Source organism: Triticum dicoccoides, chromosome 2B, assembly GCF_002162155.2.
Source record: "Triticum dicoccoides isolate Atlit2015 ecotype Zavitan chromosome 2B, WEW_v2.0, whole genome shotgun sequence".
Taxonomy (NCBI): Eukaryota; Viridiplantae; Streptophyta; class Magnoliopsida; order Poales; family Poaceae; genus Triticum; species Triticum dicoccoides.
Genome location: NC_041383.1, coordinates 457761468 through 457785905, shown reverse-complemented (window position 1 = coordinate 457785905; position 24438 = coordinate 457761468). Strand labels below are relative to the sequence as shown.

Sequence of the window (24438 nt, the reverse complement as noted above, 5' to 3'; positions counted from 1 at the left end):
CGACCGATGCCAAAACGCCAGCCTCCTCCTCGGTTATGGTAGGAAACCAGGGGATGTGTATCAACAAGAGACAGTAAGAAAGGTTTACGCAGGGTCTTCTTCTGAAAAGAATCCTTGCAACGGGTCCCTGCTTCACGTCTGCGCCTGTGACTCCATTGTGCTGTATCCTGGACGGGTGTAGCACGTGCTTCATCTGTAAAAGAGAAGGACTTAGTTTGGAAGAAATATCGTGCAAAAGATGTATTTAAAATAAAGTATAATTTGGAAGATGAATAAAGTTGAGCTTTATTGGCTCTCATCGTTTATACGCGCGGCCCCTTGTAAAGGGGTATGCGGCTGGGAAGCCCCTTGTTTATTTACGCCGGACCCGCCTAACCGTGTCCGAGGTCTGAATGACCTGTTTTTAGGGGTTTTAACCTGCAAGGTCGGATTAGTGTGTGGCTGTCAAGGCAGTCTCACATCTCCATCGTCGAGGAACACTCGGAGTTACTCTGTAATGAGATTATGCCGCGTGGACCGGGCATTTTAAGCGTAAGAGACGCATGATGTGGTATTGCGTTAAAGCGGGCGAAAGCTTCACATCCCAGTAGTGCTTGAGGGCCACTGTTAAATGGGGCTATATGGAGAGTGAGCTTTTCGCGACAGAGGTTGTCGGATGAACCGAACCCAACCTCTAGTGGTACAGGGCCTGTACAATTGGCTTAAAGGCCTGGCGTCATTCCTTTGAAGGAAGTGCTGCTACGGCGAATTTTGGTAGGGTCTATCCCCATTCTGCGGATGGTGTCCTGGTATGGCAGGTGCCGCACTGTGTTTTCGTGTTATCACATGAAGTGAGTTCATTGTTTTGACTTCTAGTGGGAAAGTCTTCTGTTCTCCGGCGTGCTGCTTGTGGGGTTCGTCGTCGTCTTCGCTTGGTGTGTCGAGCCCCTTGCGTTCGGCGTTAAGTCGGCCGGACTGCTTGAAGACCCAACAATCTCTGTGGGTATGGTTTGCAGGCTTCCCGGAGGTACTATGTATTTGACATAGCCTATCTAGAATTTTGTTTAGGTTGGATAGCTCGTCACTGTTGTCCTTGAGGGGCAGTGTTTTATTATTCGGCCGAGAGCTTTTGAATCTGGCGTTGACCGCCGTGCTATTTGGGCCATTTTCCTTATTCCGGCGCTGATCTTTTCTGCGTCGTGATTTCCCATTTCCATCCCTGACCTCGGATGTACTCGGGTCGCTGGTGCGGCATCTAGCCAGCCAGCTGTCTTCCCCCGCGCAAAAGCGGGTCATGAGGCTTGTTAGTGCGGCCACTGTTCTTGGTTTTTCCTGGCCGAGGTGTCTGGCGAGCCATTCGTCTCGGACGTTGTGTTTGAAGGCTGCTAAGGCTTCAGCGTCCGGACAGTCGACTATTTGGTTCTTTTTGGTGAGGAACCTGTTCCAAAATTTGTGTGCTGACTCTCCGGGCTGTTGAGTTATGTGACTTAAATCGTCTGCATCCGGAGGGCGGACATAAGTCCCCTGAAAATTTGCTCGAAACGCATCCTCGAGCTCTCCCCAACTTCCAATGGTATTTTCTGGGAGGCTTTTGAGCCAATGCCGAGCTGGCCCTTTGAGCTTTAGGGGTAGGTATTTTATGGCATGGAGGTCGTCTCCTCTGGCCATATGTATGTGTAGGATATAATCCTCACTCCAGACTCCGGGGTCTGTTGTTCTGTCGTATGCCTCTATGTGTACGGGTTTGAATTCCGCTGGAAATTCATGATCCAGTACTTCGTCGGTAAAACATAGTGGGTGTGCGGCTCCCCTGTATTTGGGTGTGCTGTTGTCTTCAAACGCTCGGCGGGCTGTGTTGCTTCCTGGAGTCCTCTTTTTTGGCCCATAGATAGACCTGACCGGGTCATCCTTTTTCCGAGGATCTTTATGCTGATTGTGTGCCGGCTTGTGTGCGGCGCCCCTTGCTGCTCTTAGCCTGTCATCTGGTCGTCTATCCGACCAGGCGGCCTCTTTCTTTTTTGACTGTGGGGGCTCTAAGGCCTCCTCGTCAAATTCGGGCAACAGCTTGCGCTTCGGGTAGCTCTTTGCCTGGTGACTAGCGCCATATTTATCTGCGGTATTGAGTACTTTGCTCCATCTCATTCTGAGTGCGTCCACCGCTGTTTTGAGCTTCCGCTTTTGCTTCTTCAAACTTCTTGCAGTGGCGACGAGCCTTTTATGAAGGTTCTTATGCTCTGGTGATGTGTTCGGCGTGAGATCGTCTGGGCTCTTGTTTTCGCCGGGGATGGGTTGCTTGTCCAGTTCATCATGTTCGGATGGTTGCTTGGTGGCATGTTCGTTGTCCACTGCTTCGCCCTGCTCTAGGGCCGGGTCCGTATGGGTGCCACTTTTGTTGAGGCGGGACTTCGGGCGGCGCTTGCGTCGCTGTTTTGGTTGTTTGTTGGGGGAGTTATCCTTCGCCACGTCCCGTTGTTCCTCATTATCGCTTCCTTTTGGTGTATCCACCATGTATACGTCGTGAGTTGGGGTGGCTTTCCAGTGCCTGATAGGCGCTGGTTCTTGGTCGTCTCCGGCATCGTCGTCCATACCATCGATGTCTTCGGAGTCGAAGTCTAGCGTGTCGGTTAGATCGTCGACAGTGGCTACTAAGTGGGTGGTGGGTGGGCGTTGAATTTCTTCGTCGTCCGCATCCCAACCGTCCTGACCGCAGTCCGGCCAGGGCTCTCCTGATAACGAGAGATACTTTAGCGAGCTCAAGATGTCGCCGAAAGGTGAGTGTTGAAAGATGTCCGCAGCGGTGAACTCCATGATCGGCGCCCAACCGGATTCGATTGGAGGGGGCGCGGGAGGCTCGGAGTCCGGCAAGGAGTCCGGCACCTCGGAGTCATGGGCTTCATGAGGGACAAGATCAGTGTTCGGCTCTATCGCCGTAGAGGTTGCAGCCCCCGAGGCGGTGTCTAGCCATCCGTCCTCGATCTGCGCAGCCGGCTCCGAATTGAAGATCGGAGTGGACTCGAGTGCGGCCTCCAGGTTACTGTCCGGCTGCAGAGCTAAGTCATGCTCGTCGTGACAGTGTGGCGCGCTCGGCTGTGGCTCGAATCCATCGAAGATCAAGTCCCCGCGGATGTCAGCCGTGAAGTTCAAACTTCCAAATCTGACCTGACGGCCAGGGGCGTAGCTTTCGATCTGCTCCAGATGGCCAAGCGAATTGGCCCGCAGTGCAAAGCCGCCGAATACGAAGATCTGTCCAGGGAGGAAGGTCTCACCCTGGACTGCGTTGTTGTTGATGATCGAAGAAGCCATCGAGCCTATCGGTGACAACACAGAGGAACTCTCAATGAAAACACCAATGTCGGTGTCAAAACCGGCGGATCTCAGGTAGGGGGTCCCGAACTGTGCGTCTAGGCGGATGGTAACAGGAGACAAGGGACACGATGTTTTACCCAGGTTCGAAGCCTCTTGATGGAGGTAAAACCCTACGTCCTACTTGATTAATATTGATGATGTGTGTTACAAGAGTAGGTCTACCACGAGATCAAGGAGGCTAAACCCTAGAAGCTAGCCTATGGTATGATTGTTGTTCGTCCTACGGACTAAAGCCATCCGGTTTATATAGACACCGGAGAGGGCTAGGGTTACACAGAGTCGGTTACAATGGTAGGAGATCTACATATCCGTATCGCCAAGCTTGCCTTCCACGCCAAGGAAAGTCCCATCCGGACATGGGACGAAGTCTTCAATCTTGTATCTTCATAGTCTTGGAGTCCGGCCAATGATGATAGTTCGGCTATCCGGACACCCCCTAGTCCAGGACTCCCTCAGTGACCAAAAGTTCTTTGGAGTCCCGGATAAGATCACGGACATTACGAGGAGTCTCAAAATGGTCGAGAGGTAAAGCTTGATATATTGGAAGGTTATATTCAGATATCGAAATGGTTCCGGAGTGTTTCGGATAAATATTGGAGTACCGATGGGTTACCGGAACCCCCCGGGGAAGTATTGGGCCTTAATGGGCCATAGGGGAGAGGAGAGGCAGGCCACGAGGAGGTGCCCCCCATGGGGAGTCCGAATTGGACTAGGGGAGGGGGCGTGGCCCCCCTTTCCCTCTCCCTCTCCCTTTCTTTCCCTTTCCTCCCTCCGTTGGAAGGAAGGGGGAGCCGACTAGGACTAGGAGTCCTAGTGGTACTCCCCCCACTTGACGCGCCCCAAGGGCCAGCCTCCTTGAGGGAGTCCTGGATTAGGGGGTCCTCAGACAGCCGGACTATATGCTTATGCTGGACTGTGGGACTATGAAGATACAAGATTGAAGACTTCGTGTCGTGTCCGGGTGGGACTCTCCTTTGCATGGAAGGCAAGCTTGGCAATTCGGATATGTAGATTCCCTTCTCTGTAACCGACCTAATGTAACCCTAGCCCCCTCCGGTGTCTATATAAACCAGAGGGTTTAGTCCGTAGGACAACAACAATCATAATCATAGGCTAGCTTCTAGGGTTAGCCTCTACGATCTCGTGGTAGATCAACTCTTGTAATACCCATATCATCAAGATCAATCAAGCAGGAAGTAGGGTATTACCTCCATGAGAGGTCCCGAACCTAGGTAAACATCGTGTCCCCCGCCTCCTGTTACCATTAGCCTTAGACGCATAGTTCGGGACCCCCTACCCAAGATCCGCCGGTTTTGACACCGACATTGGTGCTTTCATTGAGAGTTCCACTGTGACGTCGAAAAAAGGTTTGATGGCTCGCCATGTTATCAAGGACAACATCGCCTCCTCGGAAGCCCTGGACTCGAGCCAAACCCTCCGACTAGGCGGCTTCATCATGACTGCCCATTCGGCCGCCGTGCCGACGATGACTTCTCGGATCATCGAAAACAACCTCCACGTCAACTCGGAATACGCCGAGCAGATGGATCTATCGTCCTTGAACAAGCTCCTAGATCGCATTGCCGCTTTGGGAGTCGCTACGGGCTATGATCGGATTGGGCTTAAACCCGATTAAAGAGAGATTAACTCTCCGCCGATCACCCATCAAATGGCGGTGGTGGAGGAGCAGTGCAGCAACTCTTCCTCTATATTGAGGACGAACTATGTCCAGATTCCCGAGCTCATTGAGCCAGATACCCGCTCGCGGGAGGACGTGCCCCAAACTCTGAATCTAGAATCAGACAGCGGGCCAGGGAAATAAGGTAACATCCCGGAACTCGAACTACTAAGTTCGGAAGATCCTCAGCCTCTGAGTCCCGGATCGGGTCAGGGTTCGGATTTAAATCTGTCCACCCACCCAGATACAAGCGATCTTTCCCACATTAGACAACAACCCCAAGAGATAGTACATCACTTTTGGGCCAGGTTCCTCCTTGTAATGAGCAAGGTTAAGGACTGTCACGAGGAAGACGCAATCTCATTCTTCTGCAAAAATTGCACGGACAAGGGGATCCTCAACGCCATAAGTCGCCGTGACATATAACACTTCGCTGACTTGGCGGCCATAGTACAAAAGTACTGTGCGATGGAAAGCGCCTGGAAAACCCAAGCAACATTCTGGGATCCTCCTGCTCTCACTAAACCCCTCATCCAAACCAAAAGGGTGTACTCTCAAAAGTCACCCGATCCAATCAAAAAGAAACCAATGCCCACTACAGGGCGTGGAACTGTATTGGAGGGATGGCACAATAGGCCATGCAAAATTCACACCACGCCGGATACCGAACCAACACATAACCTTAGAGCATGTTGGATACTTCGGCAGGTGGCCAAGAGTGGTGAGGATATCCTCATTAACAATACCGCAGAGCATCATCCCGCAGAAAACAACAATACAGTGTTGACAGTCTTCGAGACTTTCGCCTCGAATAACAGGCGCAAGAGAGCACTCTACGGCCCTGCCGAAGTCTGCCACATTGCAGCAATAAATCCCTGGAACGAAATGGCTATAAACTTTAATGCCAGTGACGAACCTCAATTCCAAACAGTCCGAGCACCAGCCGCTTTGGTACTTAGTCCAATTGTGGACGGCTTCCGGCTTACTAAAGTGCTCATGGACGGTGGGAGCGGATTAAACCTCATCTACGAGGAAACTCTCAACAAAATGGAAATAGGCAAGAGCCGCATTGAGCAAAGCAGGACGACCTTCCGAGGGATTATCCCTAGTCGGGAGGCATGATGTGCGGGAAAAATCACACTCGATGTGGTATTCGGCACACTGGAAAATTACAGGTCCGAAGAGATAACGTTCCATGTGTCCCCTTTCAGTAGCGGGTACCATGCCCTTTTAGGGCGGAACGCATTCGCGAGTTTCCAAGCCATACCCCATTATGGATATATGAAGATCAAGATGCCCGGGCCCAACGGAATCATCACTCTGGCCAGCGATCCGGACATAGCACTCCGCGCCGAAAATAAAACCGCCGCCTTGGCCCTGGAGGCACTATCCTAAGCCCTTGCGGCCGAAGAATTAACTGCATTACGCTCCACAATGGATAGGGACGACATGATACTTGATAAGCGACCCAAATCCACCTCTTTCAAACCAGCGGACGAAATAGTCAAATTCGAAGTCCACCCAACGGACTCTACAAAAACAACATCCATTGGGGCACAACTGAACCCCACAATCGACGCCACACTGCTGGTGTTTTTACGCGAGAATTGGGACATCTTTGCCTGGCACCCTTCAGACATGCCGGGGATCCCATGCAGGCTGGCTGAGCATAGTCTGAACATATTGAAAGGATACAAGACGGTCAAGCAGACACTACGGCGCTTTTCAGAGCCTAAACGACAAGCTATGGGAGAGGAGCTAGCCAAGTTACTCGAAGCCGGATTCATCAGAGAAATAAAACATCCGGATTGGCTGGCAAACCTGATGATGGTACCAAAGAAGGACAAATCTTGGCGCTTATGTGTCGATTTCAAGGACCTCAATAAGGCTTGCCCCAAGGATCCCTTCCCCCGCCCCCGCATCGATCAAACGCTACCGCAGGACACGACTCATTGTGCTTCCTTGATGCATACTCCGAATACCATCAAATCAAGATGGCAGAGTCTGATCAAGTCGCAACGGCATTCATCACCCCATATGGCTCTTTCTGTTTCAACTCCATGCCCTTCGGGCTAAAAAATGCCGGTGCTACCTACCAACGCATGATTCAGACATGCCTGGAAAAACAAATCGGCAAGACAGTTGAGGCATACGTGGATGATGTGGTCATCAAGACCAGACACGTAGAATCTTTAATAGACGATTTGAGGCTCACGTTCGACAACCTCCGAACATATGACATCAAGCTCAATCCGGAAAAATGTGTTTTCGGCGTTCCCGCCGGAAAGCTGCTGGGCTTCATTGTTTCCAATAGAGGAATTGAAGCAAACCCAGCTAAAATCCGAGCTTTGTCACAGTTCGCTACCCCAACAGACCTCAAACAAATCCAGAAATTAACTGGATGTGTGGCTGCTTTAAGCCGCTTTATCTCCCGATCGGGAGAAAAGGCACTACCTCTTTATCGCCTTCTCCGATGCACCAAACACTTTGAGTGGACGGACGCGGCCACGACCGGACTAGAAGAAATAAAGGACATCCTAGCAACCCAATCCTGGCCGCACAAAACATTGGTGAACCCATGCTGTTATATATAGCTGCAACACATCAAGTTGTAAGCGCAGTGCTCGTCGTCGAACGAGAGGAGGACGGACATAAATTCCCGCTTCAAAAGCCGGTATACTACATATCCACTGTCCTCACACCATGCAAATCAAGGTACCCACATTATCAAAAGATAGCATACGCGGTCTTCATGGCATCCCGGAAACTATGACACTACTTTCAAGAGTGTTCAATCACGGTGGCCTCCGAAGTACCACTTAATGACATAATAAATAACCGCGATGCAACGGGCCGGATTGCTAAGTGGGCCATCGAGCTCCTCCCGTTCGATATTACATATGAACCACAGTGGGCCATTAAATCATAAGTACTGGCTGACTTCATTGCCGAATGGACAGAAGCCGAACTCCCTAAAGAGTACGGCGCATACTCCAACTAGATCATGCACTTCGACGGCTCTAAAATGCTGGATGGTTTGGGAGCGGGTGTTGTTTTGACATCCCCCGCTGGAGATACGGTCCAATGCATACTCCAAATACTATACACAGACTCCAACAGTGCAGCCGGATACGAGGCTCTGTTGCATGGTCTTCGGATCGTTGTCTCCATGGGCATCAAGCGCCTAGAAGTGCGTGGAGATTCAAACCTCGCAATATCTCAAATAAATGGAGACTTCGATGCCAAGGATCCGAAAATGGCAGCTTATCGCAATGTCGTTCTTCAAATGTCAGCTCGATTCGAGGGGCTTGAATTTCATCATGTGGCTCGGGGAAACAATCAAGCGGCAGATATCCTCGCGCGCATTAGCACTAAGCGCGACCCTGTCCCACCTAACATCTTCCTGGAAAGGCTTTTCAAGCCATCCGCGGTGTGGCAAGCGGAGACCGACAATACTAGTCTGGATCCGACCACAACCCCAGATTCCGAACACACTGACATAATCGGAGGCTTTGCCACCGAAATAACACCCTCGGCCCATCTGATCATGGCTACCATCGCCCCATAGACCGAACCCTTCTTATCTACCTAAATAGGCAAGAACTCCCTGAGGATCAAAATGAGGCACGCTGCATTGTGTGACGCTCTAAAGCCTACAAGGTCCACGAGGGAGAGCTTTATAAAAAAGCGCTACCGGAGTACTTCAAAGATGCATCTCCGAAGAGGAAGGGCGGCAGCTTTTGGCTGAAATTCATGCTGGACTTGGAGGCCATCACGCCGCAGCTTGGGCCCTTGTAAGCAAGGCCTTCCGTACAGGTTTCTACTGGCCGACATCCCGAGCAGACGCACAGGACCTCGTCCAACATTGCATCGGTTGCCAGCTCTTCGCCGACCAAAGCCATATGCCGCCCACCGCTCTCCAAACAATCCCCATAACCTGGCCCTTTGCGGTCTGGGGGCTCGATATGGTAGGACCCCTTAAAGGAGGAAGCCATAAGAAAAAGTACCTGCTGGTCATGGTGGATAAATTCACAAAATGGATAGAGGCCAAACCAGTTAAAACGGCCGAATCCGGACCAACAATAGACTTCATATCAGGGTTCATGCACCGCTATGGTGTCCCCCACAGCATCATCACCAATAATGGCTCCAATTTCACAGCCGATAAGGTGAAAACTTGGTGCGGCAACATGGGCATTAAGCTCGATTACGCCTCCGTCTATCACCCTCACACAAACGGGCAAGTCGAACGAGCAAACGGCCTTATTATGGGCGGCATCAAACCCAGACTTGTGCGGTCTCTGAAGGAATCAAACACATATCGGGTAGAGGAGCTTGACTCCGTACTATGGGGGTTGCAGACCATGCCAAATCATACTACCGGATACACACCCTTCTTCATGGTGTACGGCGCAGAGGCGGTATTGCCCTGTGATATTATTCATGACTCACCTCGAGTGCGCATGTATGAAGAGAGAGAAGCCGAGCTTGATCGGCAGGACAGTTTAGATGCCCTGGAGGAGGAGCGTGTGACGCCCTCGATTCAATCGTACACTAATCATACATGCAAATGTGTACGATCAAGATCAGGGACTCACGGGAAGATATCACAACACAACTCTAGACACAAATTAAAAATAATACAAGCTTTATATTACAAGCCATGGGCCTCGAGGGCTCGAATACATAAGCTCAAAAACACAAGAGTCAGCGGAAGCAACAATATCTGAGTACAGACATAAGTTAGACAAGTTTGCCTTAAGAAGGCTAGCACAAAAGCAACATCGATCGAAAAGGCAAGGCCTCCTGCCTGGGAGCCTCCTAACTACTCTTGGTCGTCGGTGTCCATCACGTGGTAGTAGGCACCCTCGGGGTAGCAGCCGTCGTCAAAGGTGGCATCTGGCTCCTGGACTCCACCATTTGGTTGCAACAACCAGAAAGAAGAAAGAAGGGGGAAAAGGGGGAGCAAAGCAACCGTGAGTACTCATCCAAAGTACGCGCAAGCAAGGATCTACACTACATATGCAACATTATCAAAGGAAGGCTGTATATGTGGACTGGGCTGCAGAAATGCCAGAATAGAGAGAAGGTCTAGTCCTATCGAAGACTAGCATCTTCTGGAAACCACCATCTTGCAGCAAACAAGAGGGAGTAGAGTAGCATAAAGTAAAGCGGTAGTAGTGTTATCAACCTCGGCCAGAGATCCTTTCTCGACTCCCTGCGAGAAAGCAATCCCAGAGCCATACTATCCAGTTATCATCACAATCAAATCCTCATCACCATCCAGTTCTCATCACAAGTATCCAGTTCTAGTTTTATCGATCGGGATACAACTCCAAGTGTCCGTTACCGTAGGACAGGCTATCGATAGATGTTTTCTTCCCTGCAGGGGTGCACCAACTTACCCACCATGCTCGCTTAACTCCGGCCGGACACACTTTCCAGGGTCATGCCCGGCCTCGGCCAAACAATACGCCGCAACCTGACCTAGACTTAACAGAGAGGTCAGCACGCCGGACTAAACCTATGCCCCCAGGGGTCATGGGCCATCTCCCCGGAAACTCCTGCACGTTGCGTACGCGGCCGGTGAGCAGACCTAGCTACCTCCTTCAACAAGGCAGGCGCTTGCGCAGTCCAACCCGGCGCGCGCTACTCAGTCGCTGACGTCTATTAAGCTTTGGCTGATGTATACGACGCAGAACGCCCATACTATGCCCACGTGATGGTTAGTGCTATCAGGCCAGAGGCCCCTCGGATCAAATATCCAAATCATAGTGGATTAGGAACGTGCGGTAACAAGCAGAGACCCACGAAAGAGGTGACCCCGTTGCCCCGTCTCGAGGACTTGCGGCAAGGGCTAAGAATGCCCGGCCACGCCTCGTAATTATCTCACGGGCACCTTCCAGGTCAACCCGTCTCCACATCTCTTTCCAAGTAACAGTTGTAAAGTCCAAGTATCCGTGTGTCCAAACATCAAGAGGAAAACCCAAGGAATCACCCCCGGTGGGTTCCACTCAATGTAATCATCAAGGTGAACATAGAGGAATCACCCTCGAGGTTCACACTTGAGGGGTTGCACGACAGAGCCGTATCGGAAGTGGTTAAGGAGGAAATCACCCTCGATGACCACGACCGAATAGCTACACTACAGGGTTAACATCAGAAGTGTTGTAGAGGTCTCACCCTCGGCACTCGATAGTATCCCAGTAGTGTTGAGCAACTAAGGGGAAAGTGATGTGCGGTGCCGGGGCCTGGTCTTCGATCCCGTTGATCGGGTCTTCAATGATGAAGCAGGGGCAACAAGGACAAGGTGGGGGTCATTGATGGATCACTAACCAACCTATACTAAGCAGTTTAGGATAAGCCGGTAAGGTAACAATAAGCAGGTTACAAAAGGAGGCTATGCATCAGAATAGGAGCAAACAATAACAATAGCAAAATCTAATGCAAGCATGAGAGAATGGAATGGGCGATATCGGGATGATCAAAGGGGGGGCTTGCCTGGTTGTTCAGACGAGACGGAGGGGTCGTCGGTGGCGTAGTCAATCACAGGGGCATCAGCATCATCAAGGGGTCTACCGAAGAGAAGATGGGGGAGAAACAGTAAATACATAGCAAGCAAGTGCATAACAAGACAACAGGTAGAGCTAGACGTATTGTAACGCGGTGCTACACGATACCGGTGAAGGGGGAAGTCCGCCGGGAATGTTTTCCCGGTTCCGGACCTATGTCAGACAAAAGACCGGAGGGGGAAAGTTTCATGTTCAGATAGTTAGAGGCCTCTAACAGGTAAACGGACCATGTTTTCGGATTCCTCTCGTCGTTCTAAGCAACTTTCATGTATAAAACTTTTTCATCCGAGTTACGGATTATTATCTATGATTTCTAAAGTTTTAAACAATATTTTAAAATTCTGGATTTATTATTAATTCGAAAATAAACTGCAATTTGCCATGGGTACACGGAGTGTACCCACATGGGGTTATGATAGGTGGGGCCGGTCAAAGTCAACAAGTCAAAGTTGAATGGGTCAAAAGGTGAACAGTGCATGTGGGTCCACATGTCATATGCTATACCTATAAACAAATAAATAAAACAAACCTAATTAATGGGGGACCAAACGTCATCTGTTACCAGACTAATTTAGCACCACCTAGCTCTAATCAACAAGGGCCGGCCTGGTTGCACGGCCAGCCTCACGGGTGTGCACACAAACGCACACATAGCACATAACCAAGCTTGGATGGGGCAAGCTCTCTGGTAGTCTCGTGGGTTTCTTCACGGTTTAGTTTCGTCAATTGTTTCTTCAGCAAACAACCTTGCAGCTACGAGCCAGAGTGACCAGCAAACAGCAGCGGTAGCAATTAAGGAAACAGCAGCGACGGCAGTAGCTATGCAGCGGCAGTAGTAGCAAGAAACAGCAGTAGCAAGAAGGCAATAACATGGCTCGGCAGCAGCAGTAGCAGTTAGTAGCGGAGCAGCAGCTAAGCAACAAGCAGCAGGACGAGCAGCGGCAGTGCATCAGCAACCGCAAAGCAGCAGCTGAGCAAACGCACGCGCATCACGGCGCCAACATGGCCGAGCTCGGGGACAGCCGCGCCAGGCAGCGGCGGGCGCGGACGGCGTCAGGCGCAGCAGGGCGCGCGCGGATGGGGATGGGACGGCTCCGGCCAGGGCAGGCGACGACCGGCGAGAGGGCGGCGCAGGCGCGACCGGTGAACAGGGGGCCAACATGGCGTGCGGCGACGGTTGCCGCGGCGACGACAGAAGGTAGCAGCGAGTGGGGGCGCGGCGTCTAGCGGCGAAATACGGCCTAAATCAGAGGAAGAATCAAAGGGGATCGAAGGGAATCGGACGAGGTGGCCTCACCGGGCCCTGTAGTTGTGCAAAGGCGAGCTCGGGGGAGGCTCGGTGGAGCGAATCGACGGCGGCGATGGCTGTGGCGGGGAAGACGGCTCGATCCCAAAGTTTGACGGTGCCCCGACTCGAACCGGTGGTTGTAGTCGAAGTAGACGAGCCCGACGCGTCTCCTGACTAGGTTTCAGCCCGCGGGAAGCTCGGTGGCCGCGACAACGATGGGGCGGCGGCGACTGCGTCTTCGGGCGCGGACGAACTCGAGGGGGAGAGAAACGAGCGAGGGGAACGGGCGTGCTAGGGTTACAGGGGAAGAGTGAGGGGGCACAGGGGCTTGCTCTTATCCCCTCCGTGGCGCAGCAGTGCGCGGAGGCGAGCTCCCAGCGGCCATGGCGCCTCGGCCTTCTCCTGTTGCGGGAGGAGGTCGAAAGGCTGACCAAATTGGGCCAGGCCATACTGTATGCACTAGAGCCCCACATGCACAGTAGTTTAGGTCTTTCATCTTTCCATTTTTATTTTTATTTTGTTTCAGATTCTACTCTGTTTTGCATTTTTAATAAATAGCAATTGTATTTTGTTTAACCTGAAACTTGACACCTAAATACCATGCGATGCTATGAGCTAGCACAACAAGTTCTATCTTATTTTGAAAAGTGTAAATATTTACTTAAATTGAAAAGGATCAATTAAAAGCTGTTGGTCCAATTTTAAACAGGTTAAGGGGTACTTTAGTAATTCCAATAATATTGGTTTATTCAGCACAATTAGTTAGTGAATTTTTGCAAACTAGCGAACATTTTTGTTTTACCGGTTGAAGAATTAATAGTTTGACTTTAATTTAAATTGAATTTGAATTCAGTTTGGTTCAAAGTGAGATTAGAATCTTAACAGCGATGACATGGCACCATTAGGGTGTGTGGTTACTGTAGCTTTATTACCGGGGTGTTACAAATCTCCTCAACTACAAGAAATCTCGTCCCGAGATTTAAGAGGTGGAGTTAAAGGGGAAGGTTCTGGTTACAAAATTCTAATGGATCTTCTCGGTCTTGGTTGCTCTTCTCGAAGAGGTCGATCCCTTCCTTTGATGTCTTCATTTCTCTACTTCAGGGCATCCTGACGAAGTTTGTCATTTTTCCTCCAGGTCTTCATCGTACTTACGAAAAAGATAAGGGGGGGGGACTCAGGAAGGGCGAAGCTCAATACATGTTAGGTACCTGGGGGGCTATCTCAGTGTACGAGGCATGTCTCGAGTTGAAATTTAAGAAAGACATCGTGAGCAAAGCAAGAAGCTGCAATAAGAAGCTTTAAGCGGGTAGGCAATCATTTGTTGCCTGAAACAGAGGGCGAAAGGGGGTTCAGTGCAATGGGAATAAGTATTGCGTCTGACACCATAATAAATCACTAGGAAGGTGGCTCATGATTCTCATACGAAGTCAAGCGGGTGGAATAACTTTGGAAATAGGGATGCATAGGTGAGTCAGGTTTCGATCATGTAGAACTGTGGGTTATGGGCCCACCATGTGGGTTAAAAGTAGGAAGGACACTGACAACTTGCTAGCAAGGCATGTCAAAGGATAGCCTATCAGTTATGTTGGCAACAACATTGGTACCAAGGGCGAGGGACGAAGAGAACCATTTTCCTGCTCGCAAGGCGAGGCGGACTAGTAGGCAAAGTTCTCGTCCATCGATGGTTACCGGAATGTCATCAACATTAGTAACAGGGTCGTACTGACCGAATTGTACCTTGAGGCGTTTTTATAAGCAGGGAATTATTTTTTCTTAGATCATATAGATCGCAAGAAAGCTTAAACAAGACAATGGAAAGGAAATGTGTTTAAACGCATATTTTAGGGTTATATCCTTCCCAAGGACAAGCAGAGTATGATATCCATGATAAGACAAAAAGTTCAAAAGCATTTAGATAAAGGGGGCGAGGGAAGAATCATGATATTACACATACAACGGTGTTTGGATAATAGATCAAGAAACATTCGACAATGTGCTTCCAATGTTCTTGTTGATATTCGGAATACCTCAGTCATGCTTCGAGGTAGCATTAACATGGTGTTCCAAGTAGGGGTTGGAGTTGAAGATCACAACAAATACTCAAGGAACAATTGCAGGAATAGCAAGGAGTCGAAGGTATAACCAAGACATGATCAAACATGTGTTGGAAAGAAGACAAGGGGGTTGTCGATGATAACTCAAATCATCGAAGGACAAGGATGGTATTTCTCACCATGAATTGTCATCTCAACAAAAGTCAAAATGTTGATGCTGATCACGACGCATTCATCGAGAGGCTCTATGAAGATGCCATCGAGGAGCGATGCCATCAAGCAACAAGAAGGATAAAGTGAAAGGTTATTGGAACCACGGATACGACACAAGCTCAAAATCAAGCTTGTTATTCAAGGTGAAATGATAAGATGAAGAAGATCGACGTAAGCTTAGCTCGTCGTCGGAAGTTGCTCCGTGAAGAAGGACCGGGTAGCACAGTTAAAAATTTGCTTGATGATGATATAACCGATGAGGCTAGGAAAGACTTGAAGGATTATTAAACTCGTAAGCAACAAAAATTACTTAGAGTTATCAAATCGGAGTGCAGAATCGATTCACTTATCGGTGTTCTCGAGTGACCAACCACTCAAAACCCGGGGATATTGGAATTGGTGATCAATAGTAGTTCGATGAAGAACTCATAAGAAGTTATGTAGTTCCTGCAATATTCCCGAGATACCAAGGGGTAACACTCGAGGGTAAATCAGAATAGAGGTTGGGCAGGCCTATTGGTTTATAGAAGACAAGTGCTTTAGCTTGTCCGCGAAATGGAATTAAAGAGAAACTATGGTCGGAACAACGATTATGAATGATCAAACCACCGATACAAGATGAACTTATAACATGGGTCAATTATTTTTACAAGTAGCTTCCATGATAAGTTCTTTATCGGTTCCATGGGCATGAACACAAAGGTTCAAGGTCGATTCCCACTTCTTCAATGCATAACCTTTCATTCACTCCTCGTTTTCGAAGAATTTGTAGTGCGAAGGATTTATCTGGTGAAGCACCACAAGAGTATGACTCACATCTCTTTCAAGTTCACACGGATTAGGGAAGGCATAGGTTCAACTCGTAGGGGTATCTTAGGAACATATACCACTAATTTCAGGATTAAAATATACCAGCTCGAAAGCAGAGCATGGTTGACAAAAGCAGATGATAGAATTTACGAAAGGCATTATATGTCAGGGCAAAACTCACAAGTTTAATGAATAATAAGGACATTGTCGGATAAAAATCCAACCAAGGATATGGCGGTCCATAATAGATCTAATGTGAGTATCGATACTCACCCAGAAGAAGAAAGAATGCAAAGGCATCGGGTTATAGATATAACTGGATAACTTCAAAGCTTGAATACAAAGGAATTACGATTTTCAAATCAGAAGATCTGAAGCAGAGGCTCTGATCAAAGATAATTGAGTTGAATTGATACAGATCGACAATCAATCAAGGTTTGATTTGACAAGAACAAGCTCATGTTTGGAGTGACGTCTGAGCCAGAAGGATGAATGCTAGGATCTGATTGAGGATTAGGAGCATTCACGACATATTGGATCAAGGGACTCGAAACCATAGTGACAGAAGATGTCAACGAAGATTACTAGAAATATGGAATTAACCATAATGTAAGCAAACAAGAATTTCAACAACAATAGGCTGCTGAGGATTTATGGAAGATCGAATGGTATTTCGAAGACTTTTGTGAAATACCTAAACAATTTGGATGAACGAATCCCTGATAATTGTGAGGAATTATCCGTGCATGTATTCAGGTGGAAAAGGAGCTGCAACGTAGCAGGCACAATGGATTCTCGAAATACCTGAAAGTATTACAAGGCATCTTGTAATAACAAGATCAACTGGGGATGACAATATGAACGACAGGTGTATGTAGTTATCCAGAGGGATTTATCGGTGATATGGAATTGCAACGGCGAAGGGCACAAGGGTTTTCGGAAAGCATAGAAAAGTATCTTCAGAATCCTTTGGCGAAGCAAGCGATCATCTGAAATGACGGGACTCTCCGGGAGGAAGTGGTTACGAGATCCTAGAGTCAGAGTTAGTAAAATCTTTAACCCGAATAGAAGAGAGATCAAAGTCCCAGAGTATAGACAAGGAATAAAAGATCCTAATACCACCAAATGGCGACGTGGGCCCGTAAGACACACAACCAATGTTAGTAAAAGTTTTTCAGTGACTAGACTCAACTTCGGCCAAGGAGTTGGAAAGGAGGCTACCTACAGGCAGTCGGCTCTGATACCAACTTGTGACGCCCTCGATTCAATCGTACACTAATCATACATGCAAATGTGTACGATCAAGATCAGGGACTCACGGGAAGATATCACAACACAACTCTAGACACAAATTAAAAATAATACAAGCTTTATATTACAAGCCATGGGCCTCGAGGGCTCGAATACATAAGCTCAAAAACACAAGTCAGCGGAAGCAACAATATCTGAGTACAGACATAAGTTAGACAAGTTTGCCTTAAGAAGGCTAGCACAAAAGCAACATCGATCGAAAAGGCAAGGCCTCCTGCCTGGGAGCCTCCTAACTACTCTTGGTCGTCGGCGTCCGTCACGTGGTAGTAGGCACCCTCGGGGTAGCAGCCGTCGTCAAAGGTGGCATCTGGCTCCTAGACTCCACCATCTGGTTGCAACAACCAGAAAGAAGAAAGAAGGGGGAAAAGGGGGAGCAAAGCAACCGTGAGTACTCATACAAAGTACTCGCAAGCAAGGATCTACACTACATATGCAACATTATCAAAGGAAGGCTGTATATGTGGACTGGGCTGCAGAAATGCCAGAATAGAGAGAAGGTCTAGTCCTATCGAAGACTAGCATCTTCTGGAAACCACCATCATGCAGCAAACAAGAGGGAGTAGAGTAGCATAAAGTAAAGCGGTAGTAGTGTTATCAACCTCGGCCAGAGATCCTTTCTCGACTCCCTGCGAGAAAGCAATCCCAGAGCCATACTATCCAGTTATCATCACAATCAAATCCTCATCACCATCCAGTTCTCATCACAAGTATCCAGTTCTAGTTGTATCGATCGGGATACAACTCCAAGTGTCCGTTACCGTAGGACAGGCTATCGATAGATGTTTTCTTCCCTGCAGGGGTGCACCAACTTACCCACCATGCTCTCTTAACTCCGGCCGGACACACTTTCCAGGGTCATGCCCGGCCTCGGCCAAACAATACGCCGCAACCTGACCTAGACTTAACAGAGAGGTCAGCACGCCGGACTAAACCTATGCCCCCAGGGGTCATGGGCCATCTCCCCGGAAACTCCTGCACGTTGCGTACGCGGCCGGTGAGCAGACCTAGCTACCTCCTTCAACAAGGCAGGCGCTTGCGCAGTCCAACCCGGCGCGCGCTACTCAGTCGCTGACGTCTATTAAGCTTTGGCTGATGTATACGATGCAGAACGCCCATACTATGCCCACGTGATGGTTAGTGCTATCAGGCCAGAGGCCCCTCGGATCAAATATCCAAATCGTAGTGGATTAGGAACGCGCGGTAACAAGCAGAGACCCACGAAAGAGGTGACCCCGTTGCCCCGTCTCGAGGACTTGCGGCAAGGGCTAAGAATGCCCGGCCACGCCTCGTAATTATCTCACGGGCACCTTCCAGGTCAACCCGTCTCCACATCTCTTTCCAAGTAACAGTTGTAAAGTCCAAGTATCCGTGTGTCCAAACATCAAGAGGAAAACCCAAGGAATCACCCCCGGTGGGTTCCACTCAATGTAATCATCAAGGTGAACGTAGAGGAATCACCCTCGAGGTTCACACTTGAGGGGTTGCACGACAGAGCCGTATCGGAAGTGGTTAAGGAGGAAATCACCCTCGATGACCACGACCGAATAGCTACACTACAGGGTTAACATCAGAAGTGTTGTAGAGGTCTCACCCTCGGCACTCGATAGTATCCCAGTAGTGTCGAGCAACTAAGGGGAAAGTGATGTGCGGTGCCGGGGCCTGGTCTTCGATCCCGTTGATCGGGTCTTCAATGATGAAGCAGGGGCAACAAGGACAAGGTGGGGGTCACTGATGGATCACTAACCAACCTATACTAAGCAGTTTAGGATAAGCCGGTAAGGTATTAATAAGCAGGTTACAAAAGGAGGCTATGCATCAGATAGGAACAAACAATAACAATAGCAAAATCTAATGCAAGCATGAGAGAATGGAATGGGCGATATCGGGATGATCAAAGGGGGGGCTTGCCTGGTTGTTCAGACGAGACGGAGGGGTCGTCGGTGACGTAGTCAATCACAGGGGCATCAGCATCATCAAGGGGTCTACCGAAGAGAAGAGGGGGGAGAAACAATAAATACATAGCAAGCAAGTGCATAACAAGACAACAGGTAGAGCTAGACGTATTGTAACGCGGTGCTACACGATACCGGTGAAGGGGGAAGTCCGCCGGGAATGTTTTCCCGGTTCCGGACCTATGTCAGACAAAAGACCGGAGGGGGAAAGTTCCATGTTCAGATAGTTAGAGGCCTCTGACAGGTAAACGGACCATGTTTTCGGATTCCTCTCGTCGTTCTAAGCAACTTTCATGTATAAAACTTTTTCATCCGAGTTACGGATTATTATCTATGATTTCTAAAGTTTTAAACAATATTTTAAAATTCTGGATTTATTATTAATTCGAAAATAAACTGCAATTTGCCATGGGTACACGGAGTGTACCCACATGGGGTTATGATAGGTGGGGCCGGTCAAAGTCAACAAGTCAAAGTTGAATGGGTCAAAAAGTGAACAGTGCATGTGGGTCCACATGTCATATGCTATACCTATAAACAAATAAATAAAACAAACCTAATTAATGGGGGACCAAACGTCATCTGTTACCAGACTAATTTAGCACCACCTAGCTCTACTCAACAAGGGCCGGCCTGGTTGCACGGCCAGCCTCACGGGTGTGCACACAAACGCACACATAGCACATAACCAAGCTTGGATGGGGCAAGCTCTCTGGTAGTCTCGTGGGTTTCTTCACGGTTCAGTTTCGTCAGTTGTTTCTTCAGCAAACAACCTTGCAGCTATGAGCCAGAGTGACCAGCAAACAGCAGCGATAGCAGTTAAGGAAACAGCAGTGACGGCAGTAGCTATGCAGCGGCAGTAGTAGCAAGAAACAGCAGTAGCAAGAAGGCAATAACATGGCTCGGCAGCAGCAGTAGCAGTTAGTAGCGGAGCAGCAGCTAAGCAACAAGCAGCAGGACAAGCAGCGGCAGTGCATCAGCAACCGCAAAGCAGCAGCCGAGCAAACGCACGCGCATCACGGCGCCAACATGGCCGAGCTCGGGGACAACCGCGCCAGGCAGCGGCAGGCGCGGACGGCGTCAGGCGCAGCAGGGCGCGCGCGGATGGGGATGGGACGGCTCCGGCCAGGGCAGGCGACGACCGGCGAGAGGGCGGCGCAGGCGCGGCCGGTGAACAGGGGGCCAACATGGCGTGCGGCGACGGTTGCCGCGGCGACGACAGAAGGTAGCAGCGAGTGGGGGCGCGGCGTCTAGCGGCGAAATACGGCCTAAATCAGAGGAAGAATCAAAGGGGATCGAAGGGAATCGGACGAGGTGGCCTCACTGGGCCCTGTAGTTGTGCAAAGGCGAGCTCGGGGGAGGCTCGGTGGAGAGAATCGACGGCGGCGATGGCTGTGGCGGGGAAGACGACTCGATCCCAAAGTTTGACGGTTCCCCGACTCGAACCGGTGGTTGTAGTCGAAGTAGACGAGCCCGACGCGTCTCCTGACTAGGTTTCAGCCCGCGGGAAGCTCGGTGGCCGCGACAACGATGGGGCGGCGGCGACTGCGTCTTCGGGCGCGGACGAACTCGAGGGGGAGAGAAACGAGCGAGGGGAACGGGCATGCTAGGGTTACAGGGGAAGAGTGAGGGAGCACAGGGGCTTGCTCTTATCCCCTCCGTGGCGCAGCAGTGCGCGGAGGCGAGCTCCCAGCGGCCATGGCGCCTCGGCCTTCTCCTGTTGCGGGAGGAGGTCGAAAGGCTGACCAAATTGGGCCAGGCCATACTGTATGCACTAGAGCCCCACATGCACAGTAGTTTAGGTCTTTCATCTTTCCATTTTTATTTTTATTTTGTTTCAGATTCTACTCTGTTTTGCATTTTTAATAAATAGCAATTGTATTTTGTTTAACCTGAAACTTGACACCTAAATACCATGCGATGCTATGAGCTAGCACAACAAGTTCTATCTTATTTTGAAAAGTGTAAATATTTACTTAAATTGAAAAGGATCAATTAAAAGCTGTTGGTCCAATTTTAAACAGGTTAAGGGGTACTTTAGTAATTCCAATAATATTGGTTTATTCAGCACAATTAGTTAGTGAATTTTTGCAAACTAGCGAACATTTTTGTTTTACCGGTTGAAGAATTAATAGTTTGACTTTAATTTAAATTGAATTTGAATTCAGTTTGGTTCAAAGTGAGATTAGAATCTTAACAGCGATGACATGGCACCATTAGGGTGTGTGGTTACTGTAGCTTTATTACCGGGGTGTTACAGAGCGTGATGTCGCAAAAGCTCGTTCCGCATTTTATCAGCAACATGCTCGCAGGTATCAAAGCAGAGAAGTACGGGCCAAAACATATAACATTGGCGAACTCGTTCTACACCTATCGGAGAATAAAAAGGACACGCTCAAGCCCAAGTGGGAGGGTCCCTTCATCATTGATAAAGTTCTCATCGGAGGAGCGTACCGCCTGCGTGATGCATCAGATAATCGACTCGAGCCGAACCCATGGAACGCAGCCAGACTCCAAAGATTCTACGCCTAGTGTCGAACTCTCTGTTCATCTCCTTCCCTCCGCCTTTTTCTTTTACTTTTTTGTTATATCATCTCTCTTTCTTTTTATGGCTCTAAAGCTTTAGTGTAACTCGACTACACACTCGTGACGTGCTAATCGTTCGAAATGTGCGTTCGTTATACCTGGGGGCTTCTTATACAGAAGCTTAACATAATTATCTTCCGGGCATCACGCCCACTGTATATGTGTCCCTTTTCCATATGTACCTTTTCTTCACCATTATATGCATCGATATGACTTAAGTTTTGGCCAAGCTGGGTTGCCTGGCTCCTGTGTTTATGCCCTACGTTCCCGTTAGTTCGGCTAGGGCATAAGGGGAGCACCTCTGCGATTGTTACTGATGGGTACGCCGGATGTGTACCTCAGGCTGGGTGAAGCCGAAAGCTAGCGTTCTTAAGAGAATATTCGGTCGGTGAACTAAAGATGTTTTTTACCTATTACATTATAAACCCCCAGATTTTTATATACTGCACTTTTGCTCACAGTTCAGACATGCACATTGATGCATGCGTACCCAGGGAAAGGAACCCTTAACAGAACTATTCTCTCTGGAAGATGTTTCTTACTATCCATGTAATATAACATAGCTAGTTGGGTACTTGTCTGTTCAAGCAATTATGACCCTACGCCTAGTTTCCACGCGTACCCCGGTTTACATAACTGAGCGGGTATTCGGAAACACTCCGGACTGTCGGGTTCGGAGGTTGAAGCAAAAAGGTCCGCCATGACAAATGATTTACAATCCGGCTAGGGACAAATATGCCAATTGAAGTACATAGTCACTTAGACTCACCTACTTCTTGTTATATGCCATCCAACAGGTTGTCTAGCCTACAATCCTGTTGGGAATACTTTGCGGCTAATCCTACCTGGGCATACACCAGACTAACAGGGATCTCATTCCCATCTGGCCCTACAGGTCCGACCAGGGCCATGTGATTCGGATCGAGCTTGGTATACCGTGTTTTTACCATGGCCCAAGCTTCCCTCGCACCTTGTCGATAGGCAGATATCTTCCATAGTCGGAAACGTCACTGCTCTCCCTTGAGTAGCTGAACAAGCTCCCCCATGCTTCCTGGCAGGGAGGCGGATGGCCACAAGGCCTTGGAGACACCCTGCATTACCTGTCGAACTTGTCCATGCAGTTGCGAAAGCTCTTGCAGCAGATCGCCTGAGGATCCGGGCATCTCTTCTTCGGGATGACCGGTCAGCATACCTGCAGACATAACTCTGTAGCCCGTTTCTTCGCCAAACTATATAATGGTTCGTTTGAGCACATACTGAAAATGCCGCGTTGAAGCCTTCTATTCTCCTTCACGGAGTCAGCCAGCTGAGCCCGAACATCTTGTAATTCTACGCCCAGCCGGATATTGGCATCTTGGAGATCATTTTTCTCCTGCCTGACACGTGTAAGTACACGCTCGCCAGCTTCTAATTGTCATTGCGTTCTTTGTTCATCCTCTTGCAGGAACTCCGAATTCACTCCGGACTTATCTGCGGAATCTATTGTTAGATCTGCAATGCACCGAATACCACCTGGTACACGTACTTACGTTTTTTCTCGATAAGATTATTACCAGATGAGGCCTTCTTGGATTCCTCTATTTCGGCAGCGGCAGCCCTTAGCTGGGCTTGACACTTCTCCAGCTCTTGAGACAAGAGGGTATTCTTCTCTATAAGAACCTGTTCATACAATGATCCTTAAATCAGTTGTCCCAACTGTTTCAAGTCTCAGGGGCTACTGATATACATAATTATCATATTTCGCTTACCCGTATATCTTTTAAATACTGGTTTGTAGCTCTAGTGAGCCCATCTTGCGCAGCTCGGATGTACGCGTCTCCCGAGTTGAAGGCATTGAAAGCCTCTTCGGAAAAACTAGGGTCGCAGAGTGCGGCCTGCCGACGCCGATGATTCATAGCACTCTCCACCTCGGAATTTGTAGCGGATACTCTATCCGCATCCTCTGTAGGAGGACCATCTGGTGTTGTCCCCGTGTTAACCTCCACCCTTGAGGCCGGTTCTAGAGTCCGGCTGGTAGAGGCATGGTGGGTAGGATCTCCGGATACAGTCCGGCGAATACTCTTTCTGTCAGGACACAGTAGACATTGTTATATTTTAAAAGATGACAATCACGAAGCATGTTTTAAAACATACCTCTTCGATGGCGGCTCGGTCCTGATTGCTTTCCTTTTAAGCCTACCCGGCTTGGGCACCCCTTCTTGGTGAGTCATCGCGGGTTCGGCATGGCGTGCCAGTGGCTTTCCCTCTATAACATAATATATGTGCGGTGGGTAAGGTGGAAAGGGGGAATCCTTTTCGAAAGGTAAGTCTCCTGTTTACTTACACATGGCTCCGGGAGGAGGCCGGGGTAATTGGCAACGGTGGCCACCAAGGTGCCATCACGGCTCGCCTGGTAAAACACCCTGCCGTCGAACTCCACAAATATGTCCGGATCTTCTTCGAGTCCGGGGTCGAGGGCCCAGTTGGGGTCCTCTGGCTATGGAGGTGGGATGTGGACCTCCCTCACGGCTTTCCGTAGTTCCTGTTATGGACTAGCGAGGTAAATATTTATGATGAAAGACTGTGGAATGAATAGAGTTGAGTGAAAGATAGTAACTCACCCAGCTGGGGGGGGGGGTTGTAGATGGAA

At 49.2% G+C, this 24438-nt stretch overlaps 1 protein-coding gene across 1 annotated transcript; it reads right to left on the bottom strand.

The window, feature by feature from the left end:
• Positions 1–9879: 9879 nt before the first annotated feature.
• Positions 9880–13355, bottom strand: LOC119367830 (leucine-rich repeat extensin-like protein 2). Its single transcript, XM_037633225.1, has 3 exons — positions 12893–13355; positions 11525–11598; positions 9880–9929 (listed from the first exon to the last, which is right to left on the bottom strand). The coding sequence occupies exons 1-3, from the start codon at positions 13330–13332 to the stop codon at positions 9910–9912; spliced, it is 534 nt and encodes a 177-aa protein (XP_037489122.1). The 5' UTR covers positions 13333–13355; the 3' UTR covers positions 9880–9909.
• Between the last annotated feature and the right edge of the window lie 11083 nt (positions 13356–24438).